Source organism: Rhopalosiphum maidis, chromosome 2 (assembly GCF_003676215.2).
Source record: "Rhopalosiphum maidis isolate BTI-1 chromosome 2, ASM367621v3, whole genome shotgun sequence".
Taxonomy (NCBI): domain Eukaryota; kingdom Metazoa; phylum Arthropoda; class Insecta; order Hemiptera; family Aphididae; genus Rhopalosiphum; species Rhopalosiphum maidis.
This window is the reverse complement of record NC_040878.1, coordinates 1058133-1079584: the sequence shown is the minus strand read 5'-3', so window position 1 is coordinate 1079584 and position 21452 is coordinate 1058133. Positions and strand designations below refer to the sequence as shown.

General features: G+C 25.7%; 1 protein-coding gene across 4 annotated transcripts in view; it reads left to right on the top strand.

Moving 5' to 3' along the window:
- Window positions 1–21452, top strand: part of LOC113552234 (G-protein coupled receptor GRL101-like) — a 66051-nt gene that overhangs the window by 39692 nt on the left and 4907 nt on the right. For 3 of the 4 annotated variants that reach the window (XM_026954991.1, XM_026954994.1, XM_026954995.1), the window contains 18 exons: window positions 5063–5161; window positions 5225–5380; window positions 6319–6462; window positions 10897–11139; window positions 11991–12113; window positions 12698–12826; window positions 13556–13678; window positions 13754–13868; window positions 13952–14026; window positions 14096–14239; window positions 14764–14835; window positions 14899–14970; window positions 15031–15102; window positions 15189–15260; window positions 16510–16907; window positions 19546–19693; window positions 19815–19906; window positions 20024–20250. In XM_026954991.1, coding sequence (XP_026810792.1) covers window positions 5063–5161; window positions 5225–5380; window positions 6319–6462; window positions 10897–11139; window positions 11991–12113; window positions 12698–12826; window positions 13556–13678; window positions 13754–13868; window positions 13952–14026; window positions 14096–14239; window positions 14764–14835; window positions 14899–14970; window positions 15031–15102; window positions 15189–15260; window positions 16510–16907; window positions 19546–19693; window positions 19815–19906; window positions 20024–20250 — 2504 coding nt within the window. The remainder of the gene's footprint in view (window positions 1–5062; window positions 5162–5224; window positions 5381–6318; window positions 6463–10896; window positions 11140–11990; window positions 12114–12697; window positions 12827–13555; window positions 13679–13753; window positions 13869–13951; window positions 14027–14095; window positions 14240–14763; window positions 14836–14898; window positions 14971–15030; window positions 15103–15188; window positions 15261–16509; window positions 16908–19545; window positions 19694–19814; window positions 19907–20023; window positions 20251–21452) is intronic. The other variant, XM_026954993.1, reaches the window with a different exon arrangement.

The following is a 21452-nucleotide window of genomic DNA, read 5'->3' as shown; positions in this document are numbered from 1 at the left end:
TATTTATTTGTTTTTACTGAAAACATAAATAATTTATTTTTTTGAATTATTAATTTATATCCGAAGCTTACATCGTAAAATGTATTTATACGATTTTCCATACTTTATACTCGGAAATCGGAATCGTTATTTATAAGATCATTGTTTCATCGATTATAAATTTAATTATTAAACAACTACGTTAAAATAAATCTATTTGTGGTCAGACGTGTACTAGTAGACTATCCATTACAATATTGTTAACAGAAGTACATCCTTGTCCCTTCTACCGAATCATCATCACGCATGAAATGTAGCAGGATTATTTATTTTGTTTGTATACAATAAATTATGGATTCCTATTCAATTATTATTTACGTGATTTTCTAAGTATTCAAATAAAGTTTTAATTTGTATGTAAATAATTATGTATTTAACTATAACAAGTAATAACATTGAATAGTTAAATTTATTTTTATTTTACAATACTTAAGATATTTTTACGAAATTGCTTATTTTTTAAAAATTTTTGTTCCAAATTAAAATAGAACGTTTTTCTTATAAAACAAATAACAAATAATAATTATTGATAACAAGTATGTTTTTAATTATAAATCATTTAAATTAACAGAAGTTTAGCGAAAATTGTTGCTCATAATTTAATATTAATTGTGAACCAATTTTATGACATTTAGTTATAAATTTGTATGAACATCATTTTTATGAATATTTATAAGGTACATAAACCATAGTCCATAAGACTTCTAAAACTGTTAATAATGCATTTGTTGAAATCACACTCAAGTATTATAAAAGTAATTGGTACATTTAGTAAATTTAATACATAATTGATGATTTTAATTAGAAAATTATGTACATTTCAGGAAGATACATATATATTAATTATAACCATAATGTTGCAATACTTTAAATCCACAATTTTTTTTTTGTATTTCAAGTATAATAATCATGGTTTTAATGTATCAATATTTGAATTTTTTTTTATAGAAGTTAAACATTTTTAACATAAAAAAAATAACCTATTCATTTTTAGTCATACAAATAGGGAGCCTTTTTGCTATATCTAAGATGTATTACCTTTGAAAAAATATCTCTAGTGAAAAGTTATCCCTAAGTGAAATTCCACTAGAAAATAATATTTAACCCTAATAAAATTAAAAACAATAAATGTAGTAACATTTTATTTTACTATATTTTTTTTCATTTTTGATTAAACTATATTTTTACAAATGATATATTATACATTACAGTATAGAGTAATTCGTAGTTTCAATAACATGAACATACTTAATGAATTAATTTCTTCTATTCTAAATTTTGTTTAATTATTTTATTATATAGTTATTAATTTTGTTATTATTCATAAAAAATATTACATACTTATAATATACAATATTGTAAAATAATAATATTAATATACATTAATAATATTAATACATTTGTATTACTACATTTTATTACAAAATAAATTATTTTATGTTAATTGGTTTTCTTATAGACTATTTGAGAAAATGCTTCAAATTTTGTAGTTTTCAATGGTTTTTTTTATTACCAATCCGTAATTTTGTACAGTCGTATGACTTGATGGAAAGTGAAATCCACGGAAATAGCTTATTGTACTTCTGTAGATGTTATTCGTAACGCTTTCCGTGTTAGGATTAAACATATTAAATTTACCTTAAAAACGTATTTCTCTGAACTTACTTTTAAACTACGCTCATAGACCTGGTCACGTAAAATCGCCAATTCGAACAGAATAAAACAATATTCTAACTCGCACCACTTATAGTTTCGGCCCCGGGCTTTGTTTATTATCCTACTGGATGTAACACATTTTAACCAGAAAACTTTTGATGGTCGAACTCTGTGAAATAATTAGATGTTATCAGTGAGATTTGAGAGAAAACCGTCACCTTTAGGCGTTAGCACTGCTGGAAATGGTTTCAGCTTTTTGCATTTTAATTAAATTTTTTTTTCTTATCGTTGTTAACAAAATATGGGAGCCAATATTTGGTAGTCAAATAATACGGTAACAATGTTATAATAATATAGTTGTAGTATCAAATAAGTAATAAATAATGATTAATAGTAATGTTGAACTAACAGAGAGAAGTGAGTTGAGTCTAATAATGCAGTTCGTTGAACGAATAGTTTGTTATGAATCAATAAAACGTAAATGGAATATTAAGTTTTTCATGGAAATTAATTTTGTCTCAAATTGTTTCATTTATTTTCAGAATCTTTATTTTTAGAACCTAGTTTATATTATACATATATCTCATACCTTGTCGTGGTACTATAGAATCACAAGTTTCACGAAGAAAATTATTTATATCGATCTCTTCACAATCTCCCTTCACTAACGAGTCGCATAACATAACATTAAGATACCTTTGCTGATAGCAACTGGCGTTTTTACATTAATAAGATATTGATGTTTTTATAAATTTAAAAGTTCTTAAGGAATGAATGTCAAAAAAAAATACAAATAATATAACTTATTAACCAATATTGATATGTAATTTAATATTAAATTAAATTTGTTCTAAATAATTTTTAAGGAGTGTTTAATAATTATAATTTTAAATTCTGAACAAACATTGGAATACCTATATTGATTTCATTATCATATTCTTGGTTTGTTTAAAATCACTTTTAGTTGTTTTTTTTTCAGTTATAAGATGTTAAAAATTGTACTTGTATTCTATTTTCTAACAACACACCATTTTTGCTCTGATGTACACATTATAAATAAAAAATAATATGACGTATTTTATCTTACAATGTTTTTGAAGCTTCGATAAAAAAAAAATAAATAATGTAGTATACGTGATTTATCTATAAAAAAAATTTTTACAAACTTAAATAAACTTAAAAACTCAAAAGAAGAAATGATTTTTTTTCTCTTTATAAAATCGGTATTACAAATGCAATTGGTTAATGGTCGGAGTGTGTGATGGGTGAAGCTATGCGTGAGCTTGATGTGTGACAATTAATCTTGCCATCCAACTCAGGAAGTCTGGATACGACTATGGATATAGCTCGTTGTTGGAAGCAAGAAATAAATATCCTACCAAATTAATAATACTAAACATTACGAAGAAAAGCAAGGTAGAATTTTAAACATCTTTATTTTACAAAAATAAATATTCGATATTATTTTATTTACTAACAATTAACAATATTATTTTAAATTCTTTGTAGTACGATAAATGTAGATTTGACAAACATAACTTAACTTATATTTTTTTTTATATTTTGATTTTTTGTGCTTTTTATTATAGTAATTTGAAAATATGAACATTAATTTCGATTTATGTTGATAAATTTTGTTTTAAGTTTAAAAAGCTTAATCCACATTCACAACTTTGGGGAAATTGAATATTTAATCAAAAATTAATATTTAAATTAATTGTAAACTATTTATACTATAAACCTATTCACATTGCTCTTTAGCATAGGTGGATAACTGAGGGACTTGAACCAAAAACATAATGTAATCAAACCACACCAGATGTCAAAATAAAAAATTGTGTATATCAATATTTGATATTTATAATTTTTATTTTATTTTGTTGGGATACAAGAATGGTCTGTAATATTCACGTCTATCGTTATTGGAGAAAACCATATTTTGTAGGTATATATTGATAACCGCGAATATTCTAGAACTTGTTTATGGTACCTATAAAGTATAAATAAGCAAGCTGTAGACCGCCGCAGCAGTAGTGTCGATTACGTCACTGGAGTGTGTAGTATGTTTGTCTTTAATTTTTTTCTTTATATCTACATGTTATCTTTTATCTATGCGTGGTTTACCGTAGTGGCAAAGAATTGTATATTGCAGTCTATTGATGAAAAGTATAGAACTTTAAATGACGTGAAAAAGGTTTTATCAAAACAGAATTTCCCTAATTTATATAAACTATTTTAAGTTGCTTTAAAAATACCTATAAGTTCCTCCATTTTGAAAAGAGTTTTTCGGCCATGAAATAAAAATGGTCAAATAAAAACTAGCCTTCGAACTTCTATGTTGCTCGAAATGTTCAATAATACCTCAATTTTGTATATTGAAAAATAATTATAAAAATCTATTGATATCGATACGATTAGTAATATATTTGTTCAAAGCAATAAATTTAAAATAAAAAAAAAAAATTAGTAGCTATTCAATGTTTTATTTTTTATGTTCCTATTACTTAATATATATGTATAGGTAATATATACTTGTTGCCTCAGCTAGAAAAAGTAGGAGTAGCCACAATAATTAGTAGGCTGAAGCGTCTAAAAATGACTGTTTACGATAATGGATAAGACAAAAATATTTAGCACCTCCCCACGGATGTGACTAAATATCCACCTATGAGGTCTTTAGTTAAACTTGTAACTTAATAACTGATTATTAATATTAAATATTTATATAAAACATAATAATTATAATAATCATTATTATTATTATTTTATTATATTGTTTTGTAAATTATTATTACTTGTAATTGTGATATGAATATTAATTGAGCAGCTCTTTATTTAGTTGGTACTATTAAATTAATACTCTCATATTACTCTTATGGTTTATTATTTTAAAATTTTATATTCACTGTAATTTTAACATTACATAATGAATACAATTCATGATAAAATCAATTTGATTGTTCATTGTTTTTCTTGAATTTTGTGGTTTAAAGGTTCTATCGAAAGCCAACAAATTTATATTTGTGATTGTATGTAATAGAAAATAATGGTTTCTTGTGATTAAATCATATAATAAAAAAATATTTAGTGTATATAAAAATCTTTTATTGATTTAATGCTTTAACTATAATAATGTGGGAGAGTGACTATAAAATATGACATATATAAATGTATTTTCTAAGATTTTGATATTACTTATGTAACCGTGCGACTTTATGTCTTATAATATTCTACGACGCACGACAACAAAAAAATATTATATTTTTTATGAGATATTTTTGTCTTTTACATTTGGAAAATAGTAGGGATTAAAACAAATCGCTGTTGATATTCGTGGTTGTCATTAACGGATTTTTGTGAATTTTAGGTGATTTTATTAAGTGCGGCGGGAGTCATTTGGTACACTCAACGTTTTGGTGTGACGGATGGCCAGAATGTACTGATAATCACGCTGACGAATTATTATGTAATTATTCAAATTCATCTGATATATATTTGAACGTATTGATGTATTGGTCTGTCTAAATAGGTAACATAACCTGTTCGGAGAATAAGTTTCAATGTCCAAACGGAAGATGTATAAACGACGCTAATGTATGTGATGGACATTGCGATTGCTTACAAAGTAACGATGGAAATTGTGCCGATGAGATGAATTGCACAGCGTTTTATAATAAAACTGACGGTATGTGTATTGCTTATTTCTTTAAATGTAATGCTCGTTAATTTCAACTTGAGTATGGTTATTGATTAATCAAATGCTTAATTAAATCTCAGTGTGATGTACAATATAGTACTGACGCGAGTGGGAGACAGTTTAAGTAATATATGATAAATTTAATTTGCAAGGGTTAAATTGGCTAGATACTATAGGAAAAACATGTTGGAATTTGTGGGTATATTGCAAATTTATTATTCAGGTAGTGTACACAGTTACGAAATTTTTTGTGCAACGGATATTGGTGTTGTTCGGTAAATTCAATCGAAGATTACCTATACTTCGTTGTTTGTATTGACTGTGTTTTAATTTTAGATAATTTACACAAGTGGTTGAAAATAAGTACAAAACGTCATTCTAACACGTATGAATATTATAGAAATATTTTATCAGTATATTTTGTGTACTTATAGGTATATTATTACTTAGATTTATTTTAAAGATAAAAATTTTAATTTTAATTCTCAAATCTCAGTAAAAAAAATTTCGGTTTGAAGGAAAAAATTAGAGGTAAATTTATTATATGAATTCGAGATAGTGAACACGTGTATGCTATAAGTCCAAAGTTTTGAGTTTAATCTAATAATTTTTTTTTTCTAAAAAATTATCAAAATATACGTACAGCTTATACTTTATTCCATTTTAATTTAAAAAAAGCTGCAGGTCAGGCGTAATTTCTGATGGTGTTAACAGTTGAATTATGGTTGAAAGTTCTTGGTAAAGCCATCATTATACTAGTTCTAATTTTAGAATGGTATAACGAAATCTAATTTAACAAAACAGGGTACGTCTACCCAGCAAACGTGTAAAATATAGTGCGTTAGATTGTCTTTATTATTTACAGTAGTTTTGATAATAATTTTTAAAACAAGTTATAAGTTTGAATTATTGTATTTGGTTTTCAGATGTGATTGTGTGCACAACAGGATCAACGCTCAGTTGCTGGGTGCCTGAGGGAAATCCTTCCCGTTGCATACGCCAAAAATATATTTGTGACGGTCAAAATGACTGCTTTAATGGACTTTCCATTTCAGATGAATTTGGCTGTGGTGAGTGATGATATTTAGCTTAAAGGAGCTGCTACTGATATAATTACAGTAATGAATAATTTTTTGGCAATCATTTTCTTGAGTTCGGAAGTGTCATGCAATACATCAATATTTACGATTTTTATTCTGGATTAGTTATTAACATGGTTACTAATTATTACGAATTCACTAATATCAATTTCATTTATGCATAATTTTAAATATATAATATATACTTTTTGAATAAAAATTTAAAATAATTTAAGTGCATGAAGTAATGTAATGAACTATTGATAAATTACATTTTTTTTTTTTTTAATAAAACACTATATTTCAAGAATTTATATTTGAACTCTTTGAAGTTTTAATTATAATAATATAATATTAAATTTAATATTTTTTATTTTATGAATCTTATATGATTTTTAATTATTTTATTTAATACACATTTTTATATTTTATGAAATATTGATTGTAATAGGTATTATGTATTTGTACTGAATTATAAAATATTATCATAAATTATATTAGTTCTAATGTTGATTAGATGAACTCTAAATACTTTTCATTTTTACTAAAAACGAAAGTTTAGTAGAGCAATTAATTTAAAATTCGTTGACAACTTTATCTATGTGTTATTATATTAGAATATTTTTTTTATTTCATTATTTGTTAAAAAGTTTAAGAAATCTCATAAAAATATAGGTACTATATGACTGTTGTAGTAGGTATAATATTCTGTAAATGATCGTTTTTTTTTAAATATATAATTTCGTAATTGCAGTGCAATTTCTAAATACCAATAATGGTAGGTATACCGAAATGAGAGCAGTTGTACATTTTTTCGAAAAGGAATTTAAATTATTTTTCATTAAAAATACCTATAAAAAGCATTTTTTTTTTTAAACGGCCATGTATAACTTCCTTTTAATAATACCACAATAATTATTGAATTATTAATACATTTGTTTGACATTTAAAGTCATAAAGATTATTAAAAATTTGTTTAAAAAAAATGTTAATTTTTTAAAAGCACTTAAGGAAAATTTTAAGAATGTTGATTTGAAAAAATCTGTCTCGTTTCAAAATAAGTGTATTTATGCTTTACACAAAATCCAAAATTATGATTATCCCGTAAAAATATGTAATTCTAGTTTTAGATGTTTAAAATAATTTTTTTATTCCGTATATCACCTGATTATCTTTTATTTTTTGAGTAAATTACATTATATCGAATATTTTAGACGATAACTATTTCGGAAGCAATTTTGATTTTACATTGTATTTTACTGTTCTACATTGTTGTTAGATCAATGAAGTGATTTAAATATTCAGCGTATTATAGCATGATAAATAAAGTCAAGATTTATACACTATACACTTATGTATTATCGTTAGATATAATACATTATATCCAGCGCCACGGTCGTGGTGCGAGCTAAGTAAAAAAAAATATAGCAGCGGCACGACATATATTATATAGTTAGATAGGATGATGATAATAATAATAATAAAAAAAGGTATTAAATGAAAATAAAGACCAATTGAATAAAGTGGCTGTAAATGTTTACTCTGAATAATTTTAAATTTCATTATTATCGCGATTTCATTTATAAATTTTGCGCAAATTCATTTAAAGCGATATTAACAACAATGTATTTTCAGTTGTATGTTCATCAATTAGTATGCCGACTTGGTACAAGAAAATATTTTTAAATAAGAATTTTTATATAATTTACATTCAAAACTTAAGATGAAATTTTTCTATATCTTGTCTGATCTATGATTTATATTATAGATAGGTATGGAAAATATGTTGATTGAGCCGATTTTTGCCTGGGTCTCTTATCGAAATAGAGGTATTTGGTTAGTTTCACAGTGTCAGATTCAGCGAGCGGACGAGTTTGGGGTTGGTTTGTTTTTATTCGTTGACCATTAAGTCAGCGGTTACGACGCTTTCGTTGGGATGGATTTTAGCAAATCTCAGTTCTATTATTATAGAAACTATAATAGTGATGTATTAGTTATTAGTTATGACCTGCCACTTGTAATGGATATTTCCAGTCATTAGATAGTCATAGTAAATATAGCCCTGATGTGGCTAAGCGGCACGTTATAATACCATTTAGAGCGAGGAGTGGTTGTTCTTAAGTGGGAAACAAACAATTGTACAAAAAAATGTATAAATAATGTATATTTTAATTCTTTACATTAAGTAAGTAGCAGCTCGTTTTCCTTCTAAAATATTTAAAATTGTTAACCATTTTACATTAGTCATAGGAATCTATAGGTTCGTGATAAAAATTAAACATACTAATACGTTTATAATAATTATATGATAAAATTATATAAAACTTATATGATATCATGATATATATCACTAACATACATCAGTTTATTTTATATATTTATTTATTAAAAGTAAAAATTTAAGTTACGTGCTTATATAATATACGTTATTAAAGCTCTGAAATTTAATACACTATTAAAATAAATATAATTTACTATTGCTGCGGATTACTGATGGATATGATGAATAAATAATACAAATTAAATATTGCCACCATAATACATCTATTACTTATTTAAGTTACATAATATTCAGTTTAGGTTTAAAATGCAATACCCTTAGGAATTATATATATTTTTTAAAGTAAATATAAACATTTTAAAACACACAACTACATCTAAAAATATATATGTTGAAGTTAAGAAGTCGAGTGACTATTACCTTGATTAAATTCATACTTTGCTTTTCCAAATTTCAATATTGAATTATTTTTCCGGGGATGGAAGAATCAAAAATTTGTATAAAAATAAAATGTATTGCTATAAAATGAATTAATAATAACGGTTCGCGTTGAATTGAAATCATTTTCTCGTTGCTATTGCACTATTGAAACTGGCATTAATCGTTGGCATGTTTACTAAACTTCCCGGCTCAATAAAATAGAACACTGAATTTCGTGCCTGTCTTTAATACTGTCGTGAATTCAAGATAATCCTTGTTTAGCTTAGTTTTAATGCAAAAATCTTTTTAATTTAATGAAACAGCCTAAATTAATGAATACATTTTCTCATAAAAAAAATAATAATAAATAAATATATAGAATGAAAAAAATATATTTAGTATAGATTAATATTAAATAAAAGTTTGTATTATTAAGCCACTGCACATGACTGATGATTTTTTCGAAGAAAAAACGGTATTCTATAACTCCCAAAAATTGTATCATAATTATAAAGCGCCGCCAAAATGATTTATTGTAAATTATAAGTTAGCAAAACATAAAAAAATGTGCCATCATAACCGCATTGTTGTTTCTAACGAGGGTAAATAAATCAATTATTACATGATTTAAGTATTTATGTATACATTTCATACGACATTTATAAGTAGAAAGTAATAATTTCTAATATTTATCCAAGTTTTTATTGCGAATATAAGGAATTTTAATTTTAAAGTAGTGGTTAAAATGAAATACGCCATGCACAAGTAGACTAATAGCTACTTAGTTCTTAATCATAGATTACTTAAACAAATTTTTATTAGAGCATATTGTGCATTATTTTATTACATTAAATAAATTCAGACGACGTAAGTAACGTATATGTACATTGTTTAATAAGATAGATATATACATTTACTGAGTATTATTAATATTAATAATACTCGGTAAATGTACATCCAATGTACAATACTTATTGAAAAATAAATATTTATAAATTAAAAACATACTCGGTTAATGTGTTATTATAAATGGATAATATTATAATCTGATTTAATATTTTATCGTTTATTATTATATTTTGATATTGTCGTGAACTATATTAAGCATAATACATTACAAATCGAACCATTGAATATATAAATTTTTTGTTTTTAGGTACCTTTAAGTACTTTGAAAAGAAATCCAGAGAGACTGATTTTATTTTGATATACCTATTTGCTACCTACTGCTATCGACACAATACATTATTTAACACGATTTATCAATGTGGTTTTGGGGGTTGGTTTGTAAACAATAAATTAAACAGATTGACAATTAATCTATATTAGCGTTATACATTGAACAAGAGATAGAATAAAAATAAAATATTATTACATTTATCGTATATGGAATTGATAGTTTTTTTCATGCTTTTTTCCCATTTTGATTTACTAAAGATGAGTCGTTTAATCATTTAATCTACACATCAGTTATTTATCACTCCTCTGTTTATTGATCACCGTAATGATTTATCGAAAAAACCTATAGACTAAACGTATTTCGCTATTTTAATAGTTATATACCTACCCAAGTTTATTTTTGGTATGAAAAATTTGTTTATTTTTTACGGTCTATCGATATTTGATGAGCTAATTGTATTATTTAAAGTATTTAAGTCACTTGAGTGTAGCGTGATCACAATAAAATTGATAAAAAATTAAAATAAGGTAACAATTTTTTACAGATAAGCCAAATTCGCATTTAAATGATGAATTTTTCAAGTGTAAGGATGGCAGATGGTTGCCGCTTAAACATCGCTGTAACTTTAAAGCAGAATGTTTAAATGGTGAAGATGAAACGAATTGCGAAGTTTCGTTGCCGTGTGATGAAGACCAGTTCCGGTGTGCTAGTGGCGAATGTGTGAAATCTGAGAACCGCTGTGACGGCCATACTGACTGTTGGGATAAGAGTGATGAAATTGGATGTGGTAAGTAATGCTGGGTGCAGAATTATAAACTATAAATACATAAAATACTTTAAGTACCACATTACATAGTTGAGTAATGAGTATATATCCTATAGAGATGTAAATATATTTCTAGAATACATTTTAGATTTTAAAGTTAATAACATATTATTAATTATTGCTTGCAATTCAAAGCTGGGAAAGTTTAAAGTTAGAAATTTTTAACTAGTTTAAGTTAAATTACTTAAACATGAAAACTTATTAAGTTTAAATATAAGCTTCTGAAATTTCCCAAATTTCTTTTTTAGTTAAAAGTTAATTAGTGAAAATAATAATTTAAATTAGAAGTTAGTTTTTTTTTTATAGTTAAAAATACAAATTTAAAAACCTATTTGTTCAAATGTAAATGTTCATTATTAAGTTCTAACAATTTATTTCGATACTCGTGGTTTAAACTGTCCATTACGAAATAATACGAGGGATTGATAAGAAATAATTTAATAAGTAGTTAACTTATTTATATTATCATAAAATATTAATTATTTTACATTACTTTAGTTTTACGTTTTACATACTTTTACGGAATATTGCGATTTTCGAAGTAAAAGAAAAAACTACAAAAATAACTAGTTACTTTTTGTTTTTATCTTAATGAATTAGGTTGTTTTACGCATTTAATCAAATTAAATTGAATTAAATTTAACTCTTATAGTTAGAAAGTTTCTTTAAAAGTAACTAGTTAGCGCTTAGGTTTGTTGTAATTATTAATTAACCGAATGTCTTTTGTGATAATGCATTGACCATCAGGTAAATGATAAATGTACACATAGTTTCCATAATTATCATGGTGTATTAATCATTAATTATTGTAGCGACCGTACCATGTCCTAGCGAAAATTGGCTGAGGTGCGAGATCGGCAAACAGTGTGTGCCAATGGAAAAATGGTGTGATTATAGAGTTGACTGTATGGACGGTTCTGACGAAAAAAACTGCGGTGAGTAAAGATTTCATACGAAAATTTACACAGAAAATATTGAAAAAAAATTAGTAAAACCAAAATTGTGTACCTATACTGTGTAATTACTAATCGTTACTGAATAATTCCTAGTTAGTTAAATGATAGTGTTTTATATTTATCAAAGTTTGATTTTCATTAAATTGTTAGGAAAAAAAATATTGAGAGTGAAAATTGTAGTACAATTTAATTCATATATAATGAATTAGTTGTTTACTTTTGCACTCAAAATTGTATATATTTTTTTTTATAAAAAATATTCTTATAATATATTCTTTTTTGTATATATTTATTTACTCATTATTATTTATTGTTCTTGGTACTAGTTGGTAGTATGATGTTTTTTAATCGATTAAAATTGATATTTAATTTTTATGATTAAATTATACACATATTATACAATAATTTTAACAATTTTATTGAAAATCGAAAAACTATTTGGGCAGATTCCATTAAAGAGTATCGTTACTTCTTAGACACACTTTCGGATACTTTATAATATGTTTATTTTATACTTAGCATATATAGTATTTATGATCCAAAAAAATCCTTTTTTATAACAGATTATAGATTATGCAAAGCTGACGAGTTTCAATGTGATAGCGGTCAATGTATTCCATTAGAGTATAAATGTAAAAAATATAGAGAAGAACTAATGGGTTGTGTAGACAAATCACACCTAAGGAATTGCGGTATGTTAAATATAAACATTTGTATTTCTTGTCATGTGTATTATGTATGTTTCAAAATTACGGAAATAGTTATTATGATTTGGACTAGAGTTTATATTTTTTTAATCAGTAAATTATACTGTGAGGCAAACATTTATTTGAGTTGAAGTATAAAGTTATTTTTGTTATTGTTGGTTTTTTTTTTTTATTGATCTTAAATAAATTCGGTTTTGACTACGAAGCCATTAACAGTTAACACTACATGATGTGTAAATATTTTCTTAAACAATTAGATTTATAAGTAGCTTTTCGCCATTAAAAATGTATGTATGTACTCGTTAATTCTGGTTCGATTAAGTTTTTTTTTTTTTTTGTTTAACTGTTATTCGCAGTTTATTTTATTCTTCAATAAAGAATATTGAAAAAAAGACTAGGAGTCTTTATTAAATGTATAACACATATTACAAACTAATCGCATGTTTGGAATATTATTATGAATATTTTACTCAAATTTTTATTTTGTAATTAAGTGAGTTTGATTACCTAGGTATTTCTAATGACAGGAAATATTAATTTATTTTGACAGAATAATCAATAATCTCAATAACTTAAAGTCAGTTAAGACAAATATTCAAATTACACCTAATACATTTTGATTTATTGAGTTTCAAGTTGTTTAAATGTTTAAATAGTATATAGGTATCATTGTTTTGTAAACAAAGGTTAATTTTGGTTTCTACTGTTTCTTAGTCAATTCTAAATGCGATGAAAATGAATTTAAATGTCATCGAGGGCCTTGTATACATCAGTCTATGGTGTGTGATGGGCTATTGGACTGTGATTTGACTTGGGATGATGAAGACAATAATTGTTGTAAGATTTTGATTCAATTATGCAATATTCTTTGAATAGTAAATACACTGGATTCCTTATAACAATGCATTTTAGATTTCATGTGTTCGCATATAGCATCTGACTGCCAGTGCCAAGATGTCCATATAAATTGTACTGGTCATGGTCTTGTCCAATTTCCGTACGACGTCGAAAAAGAAATCACCTTTTTGTAAGTACATAATAGATAAAATATTAAAAAGAAACAAGGTAGTGAAAAATAAAACAATATAATCTTGTTCAATATTTATATAGCCATTTGGGTGGTAATAATTTTTCCGAGGGCCTTCATGAAAATACTTTTCAACATTTGGATCGCTTGGTTTATTTGTAAGTGAAAATAGATTCGACGTATAGGAATATTATAACATAACGCAATCATATATTTTAATTTTACAGAGACCTGATGAATAACTCAATAAAACATTTGGAGCCATTTCTGTTTTCTACGCTTTGGCGTTTGAAAACATTAAACTTACAAAATAACAAAATAACGAATTTACGAAATTGTTCGTTTATGGGACTCGGTCAGCTAACGGGATTGTGAGATTAATTAATTATTTATTAGAGAATTTTGATAAAACATTGTTGGATTAGTCCAGCCTTGCTAACCCAGTGAATAAACTAAAACTAATCTTTGCTTTACCCGTTCTATATAGTTATAATAATTACCAAACTTGAAATGAATTATATTACATATAACTTTATATTAAGTTAAATGTTCTAACTATCATTAAAATAATTAAAATTAAGCACTCAAAGTTTATTTTAAACAAAATAAAACTGTTCAAGTTCTATTTATTAATTATTGTTTATGTGTTTAGTGAATTGTGTAATAATCGTATTACACATATTAAGTAATATATTACTTAAAATTATTTTTAAAACACTAAAAGTTGAATAATCTGAAAATAGTAATGACCCAACTTTAATAATACAGAGATACCCAAGGGAAATAAAAGCGTTATTAAGAATGTGATTATCATTAATAATTGAGGAATGTTTCTTAAACAGCTAGAGGTTTTACTGGTTTTAATATAAAGTATCTCGGTACCATTTGTTTTTAGACATTTACAAGGGAACAATATTTACAAATTGAGCTCAATGGCATTTCAGGGGTTGTCTTCTTTAATTACACTGTAAGTATCTACTACTTATCAGAATTCAATTTTAGAGCTAATGCAGTTTTTCATTTAATATAGTGACTTAAGCAATCAGAACATAACAGATATAGAATCGGAAGCTTTTGTGGGTCTTAGATCGTTAAAAAGTTTGTTAGTATCAAAATACATTGTTTTTATTCAGTATATTTATCAGTAATTCGTTATTTATAGAGACCTATCAGATAACTCGCTCACTCACATACGAGATGGCACGTTTCGTGGGATGCCCCAAGTTGTATTTCTGTGAGTATAATATGATTTACTGCCAAACTTATATTTTCAACGTGAAACTTAATTCTTAACAAAAAGCTTTTATATTTGTTGTACAGAAACCTTAAGAATAATCAATTGAAAGTCATAGACAAGAACGTTTTTTTCACTATGCCGTTACTTGAAACACTGTGAGTCATTAAAGTTGCGTAGCTGTATAATGTTGATGTTTAGTAATTAAAATAAACTGATGAAAATACTAATAATAACAATAGTAATAAAATAACAATTATTTATTTCATATAAAGACCACAAAATGAACTGTTTATTAACTTAAACAAAAAATAAAAAAAATAAAAAATGGATGATAAAATAGAAAAACCATTATACAAGTATTATTTTACGAAATTGGAAGCGTACGTTATTGCCACATTATTATTGTCTATTGGTATTACTCAATAATTTATTAAAAAAATGTGATAATGTAAAAGTGAAACAATTTTTGGGAAACACTATTCTCTTCAAATCTTAGTACTTTACAAATATGTAAAATAATGAGCTTATAGGTAAATTAAATTAAAACTCAGGATAAAAAAATGTATATTTTCCTTATTAAAATTTTGAAGATCTCAAAATATTATATAAGTAGTTTCATACGAATTTCATGTATATCGCACTACCGGTGCTAAAAGGTCATAACAATTTAAATTTTAAAGTATTAGTATTTCTAAATCTTTTTTTTCTCTATTTTATAATGACATTATTTAGTGAAAAGTTTTTTTTTTATAATAACCTATAAAAGTTTAAAATTAATTTTAAAATTCTATAACAAGACTAAAATTGAAGAGTGTTTGCGAGAATATATCAATAACTTGAAATAAAGTCGTTATCACGTATTATTAATTTAATACGGTTAGATTAATACGGTCTTGTTGTAAATAATAAATGCTGAGTTTTTCTGATTAGGTAAACATGATATTACAATGCGTGCTAAAATATGGTGTTTAATAATGATTAAATTAATAGTAATTATAATGAATTTACATAATAGCATTAAATTGAGTATTGATAAAAATACAATATGTAAATGCAATATCTTTAAATATTCTTGAAAATGTGAAATATACATTTAATTTATAAAAGATACTTTTTTTAGAATTTATTGGAGAGTGAAAAACGGTTTTAAAAGCACAATGATTTTTAAAAAGATTTTCATACACAATATTTTGAATAAAGTATAAATATAGAAGTATAGTATGTATATACATATATATATATGTATTTAGTTTATTCAGTACATCAGTCAATGGAAATAATACCGAACTTAAAAAAATCAACCTCATAAACAATTTATATATTTTAACTTTTTGAGTTATGCCCCTTTAGTAGCACTGGCAGCATATATAAACACGCCTATAGCTTATTACGGCACGTGTGTAGGTTTACTGACGAGTTTCGTTTCTGCTGCTTGGCCCGGTACGTGAAGCAATGTGAACCGCTGCCTGACGAATTTAGCTCGTGCGAAGACCTGATGTCCAACATCGTTTTGCGGGTGTGCATTTGGATACTGGCCGTGGTTGCGATCACTGCTAATTTATTAGTGATCGTGTTTCGGGCCAAATACAAGCATACCAATCAGGTGCACTCGTTCCTCATCGTAAACTTGGCGTTAGGTGACTTCCTGATGGGTTCGTATCTACTAGTGATAGCCGTGGTCGACTGGTACTACCGTGGCGTATACTTCATCCATGACTCGGACTGGCGACGGAGTTCAATGTGCAATGTGGCTGGTTTTATAAGCACATTTTCTAGCGAGCTGTCTGTATTCACACTGACCGGTAAGCACACAATTTTACACGTACTAATTATCTATACCAATATTATAAAGCTGAAAAGTTCGTTTGTTTGAGTACACTAATCTTAACTGGTCTGAGCTAACTTGATCGATTTTAATAAAAGTTATATTAATAGATTCTTCGAGACTCGCAGGGTGATTTAGTTTATTTCCAAACCCTATAGATTGCTAGAGAGTGGCTTAACAATAGTAATGAAATCGAATAATTTTTTTATTGAAATATAGAGTTAAGTAAAATAAATTTGAAAAAAGTAGACTTATTATTGGATTTTGTTAAAAATACAATGAAATAAAAATTAGTTAATTTTTTGCTATTCAAATATAGAAAAAAATACAATGTCCTTATGTTAATAGCTAATAAAATCAATAATTACTTAACTGATTTTAACTAAAATTTCAGAGATTATTTTAAGTTATATATTATCATAAAAGTTTAGATAGTAGTTTAAATTACTTTTTAAAATATACAAAGAGCTATATATCCAATTCACAATAAGTGGATTATACATCTCAGTCAATTTAGTTAGGTACACCGATGTCATTTTGGGAAAATCGGGTTATACAGGTAGTATATAATATTATAATATATTAGATGCACAGCTTTATCGTATAGGCGTAAATGTCAGTATTGTTTTATATAGTCATTCGTTGTTTTGAAGATGTAGTTGAATCTATAGTTGGGCGCCAATAAAATATTAAACCTACTCGAATGGGTCAAGTTAATCTTTAAAAATGGATTTATTGGTAAGGAATTCAGAGATTTAATGGTATATTTTTAAAATGGTTAAAATTTAAATAAAAATTGTATGGATAATAACAACGATCTATAATAGCAATGTTAAAATAAAAATAAATGATTTGTACATTGAGCAACCATCGCATAAAAATTAAATACAATAACCATTATTGCTAAAAATAATCTTATTTATGGTTTTTAATTTCATATTTCATATCTGAATAGTTTTTAAAAGATAGAAAATAATAAATAACTTTTTTATTGGTATAAGTTTAAACTTACATTTTGTTTAATTTTTAAGCATCCTGAATATTAACAGAGAATTTGAAACTATGCACTGAAACTCCATTTTTTTTCTTCAAACAATAGTGTACATTTTGCACAATAAGAAATACGAAAATACATTGTTCAGTTTTTGTTTTCCTGCATTTAACAATTTAAAAGACAGCTTAGAATTAAAAAATGCTCTAATAATCCATCTTTATTTGTATTACAATTTGTATCCTAGTGAACTCAAAAATATTATGCTCAGTTATAGTGTTATTCAGACCGGCTTTTCATAAAAAGGTTTTGCAAATGTAATATTAAATATAAAAATAATATTCTTGCAAAGCCTTTATAATATTTGGGTAGGGATGTGAATAATTATTTAAGATAAATATTACACTGGTTATCGTAACTGCAATAACTATAACAACTCCTCGACAATTTAATATGGTTAAAAAATTCAATTTACACTTTTTTTGTGTCAGACGGTAGGTACTATTTGTTTCCCAACAAAATAATTAATGTACCTTCATACCTAACTATATGTAATTATCTGTATAACTACACCTCACTGTTCTTGTTATTTACCTCTACCGTTAAATTCAATATTAATGTAAAAAAATTACATTTTACATTTATATTCTTGGTGCATTCTAATACATTTTATCAACAACATATTTAAAAAAAATTATTTATTGATTACACTTTGTTTAAAGTTTAATATAAAAATGTAGATTTTAGTGATTTTAAGTTAATATTAAACAATAAAAATAATTAAATTTAATTAAATCATAATTATATAGACTTACAATAAGATATAAAATCTATAGTGAAATAAATAAACATACATTGTATTAAATTGCTTAAGATAAATGTCATTAATAATTAATATAATTAATATATTATAATTATTATAACACAGACAAAGTATCGGGTTGTATCAAAATATGTATATAATATACTCTTTAATGATGATATAATATGAACCATTTCACATTGAAATGTTTTAAGCTCAATGTTTAAAGAGTATATATTTGTTAATTTTTAATTAAAAGTGGTTCACGTGTACTTAATTCTCTGAAAAATATTAAAATAAGAATTCATTGCACTTAAAATTTTAAAATAACTTGTAAAAATGGCTTGGTATTATAGAGTATAATACTCGTAAGCCCATGCATTTTTAATTGCATAAAAATTATAACAAAAACATTATAGTTACAACAAATATTACTCAAAGTTTAAATAAATAAACACATTTTTAATTGTCTGGAGAAATAAAAACAATTTAATACATACTTATAAATTATAATATATAACATAAAATTATAAGCTAAATAAAATGAATAAAAAATGATTGAATCGGCGAAGAAGTATAGACAATGTTTCATAAAATATTTTCTGATAGATTGAGGTGTGAAGAAAAATGACATAATTTTTATCGTGTTTGAACTTCGCGGGTATTTTATTGTTACAGCTTTCGTTATCTGCATGAAATGAAAAATAGGCAAGAAAAACTTTAAACAACTGCAGTATATAATATTATTGAAAACATGAAAAAATAATTTATACAATAGATATACATTATTTTATTTGTTTATAATACATTCAAAATATATAGTGATCACTCTGGAAAGGTTATTGGCAATCATATTTCCGTTTAAAGTCCGACGCTTGGAAATGGATTTTACACGTATACTGATGGCCGTGTGTTGGTTACTAGCAATAATAATATCTGCTATTCCACTATTCAACATTCATTACTTCAGGTAAACACACTGAGAAATTTGTGGTAATTTTTCTTTCATACCGGAACACATTACGATGATTATACTATTATTTGTATGTACAGTAAAATATACCTATACAGTTTATCTATTAATTTTTCAGAAATTTTTACGGACGATCTGGCGTATGTTTAGCCTTACACATTACTCCAGACAAACCCAACGGTTGGGAATATTCCGTCTTCATATTTTTATGTAAGTATTATATTTATTTATTTAATTATTTTTTAAACATTTTTACTACTGCAATACGCCTGTACATAATGATTTGTATAACCGTTTTCATTTACAAATTCAATGATTGTGTTTAAGTTGTTAATCTGGGTTCCCTGTTGTTGATATCTGGAAGCTACCTTTGGATGTTTTTCGTTGCTAAGATGACTCATCGCGCCACAGAAACCCTAATCCGACACCGATCTCTCAGTGAGTCTGCAATGGCCTGGCGGATGAGTCTGTTGGTGGCTACGGACGCCGCGTGCTGGGTGCCCATTATAGGATTAGGGTTATGGTCTTTGGCTGGATTTACCGTACACCCACAAGTAAAAATATATAACACGATTAACTTAATTAAATTTAATAATCGTATTAAAATATGACTGTACTATATACACCTTGTTTTTTGGCTTCATAATAATGTAAGGATTTCATCAACTACCGTCCCTGTTTTCCAATCATCCAGATTTTGAATTTTATTTTTTAGTTCGTCACTGATAATGATTCCAGATCCCTCTTCGCCCAATCTATCCATCACTTGGTTCTCCTCTGGATATTTATCCTTTCCATTCTCAATTGATACTTTTACACTAATAGTTTTTTTCTACAATCTGTGGTGGACCTAACTACTGAAGATATTTACCTTTTAATATAGTTTAATATGGTATATCACTACGTATAACATGACTAGTTGCCTACTGAAAAATGCAAGAAGACATTTAATATAGAAATAACAAATTTAAAACTTGATTACATTTTTTTGGAAAAATTAAAAATAGCCAATTTGGTAATCTAATTAAAAAAAAATAATGGTACAAACAACTATTTAAATTAAGTAGTTTATTTTTTACATTATTTTAAAGTATTAATATTTTTTCAGAATATATTAATTTGAAACGTATAAACGTTTTTAAATATTATTTTTGGACATGAGTAAATCTTTAATTATTTATTATCCATATAATTTTCATAATACGTTTAACTTGTATTAATTTTTAATTTTTAATTTGTCAGGGTTACTTACTGTTACACTTAGTATTTATAAAGTTGAAAGTACCTACACGGTGTGATTACAGGAACAATTTTCAGTCCAGATTTTGTTGTTGTTATGCAGTCAATTTTATTGCTTTCGTCTCATCTTGATCACATAAAAGTTAAAACATTAAAATCCCTGGGGTTCATTATACGTGAAACTCAGTAATTCAATAATGCACTTTGTCTAAAAACATTATTATATTATATCCTGGTTAGACCTACTTTAGAATAGGGTTGCTTTGGAATCCTTCACAGATTGGCTTAATTAGACCTCTAGAACGATTAGTTATAAAAAAGGTTCATGCATTATTTATTTTATAAAATAACAACCTCAAAAAATACTACTCAATCGCAGGCCAGCTCTTATTATTTTAATTTTAATTTCGATATCTTAGTGGCAAGACATCAATTTTTTTGTTTGTTTTATGTATAAATTGTTGAACGGGACTTTTTCTTGTCCGGAATTATGTCTCATTTCCAACGTTTCCCCTAT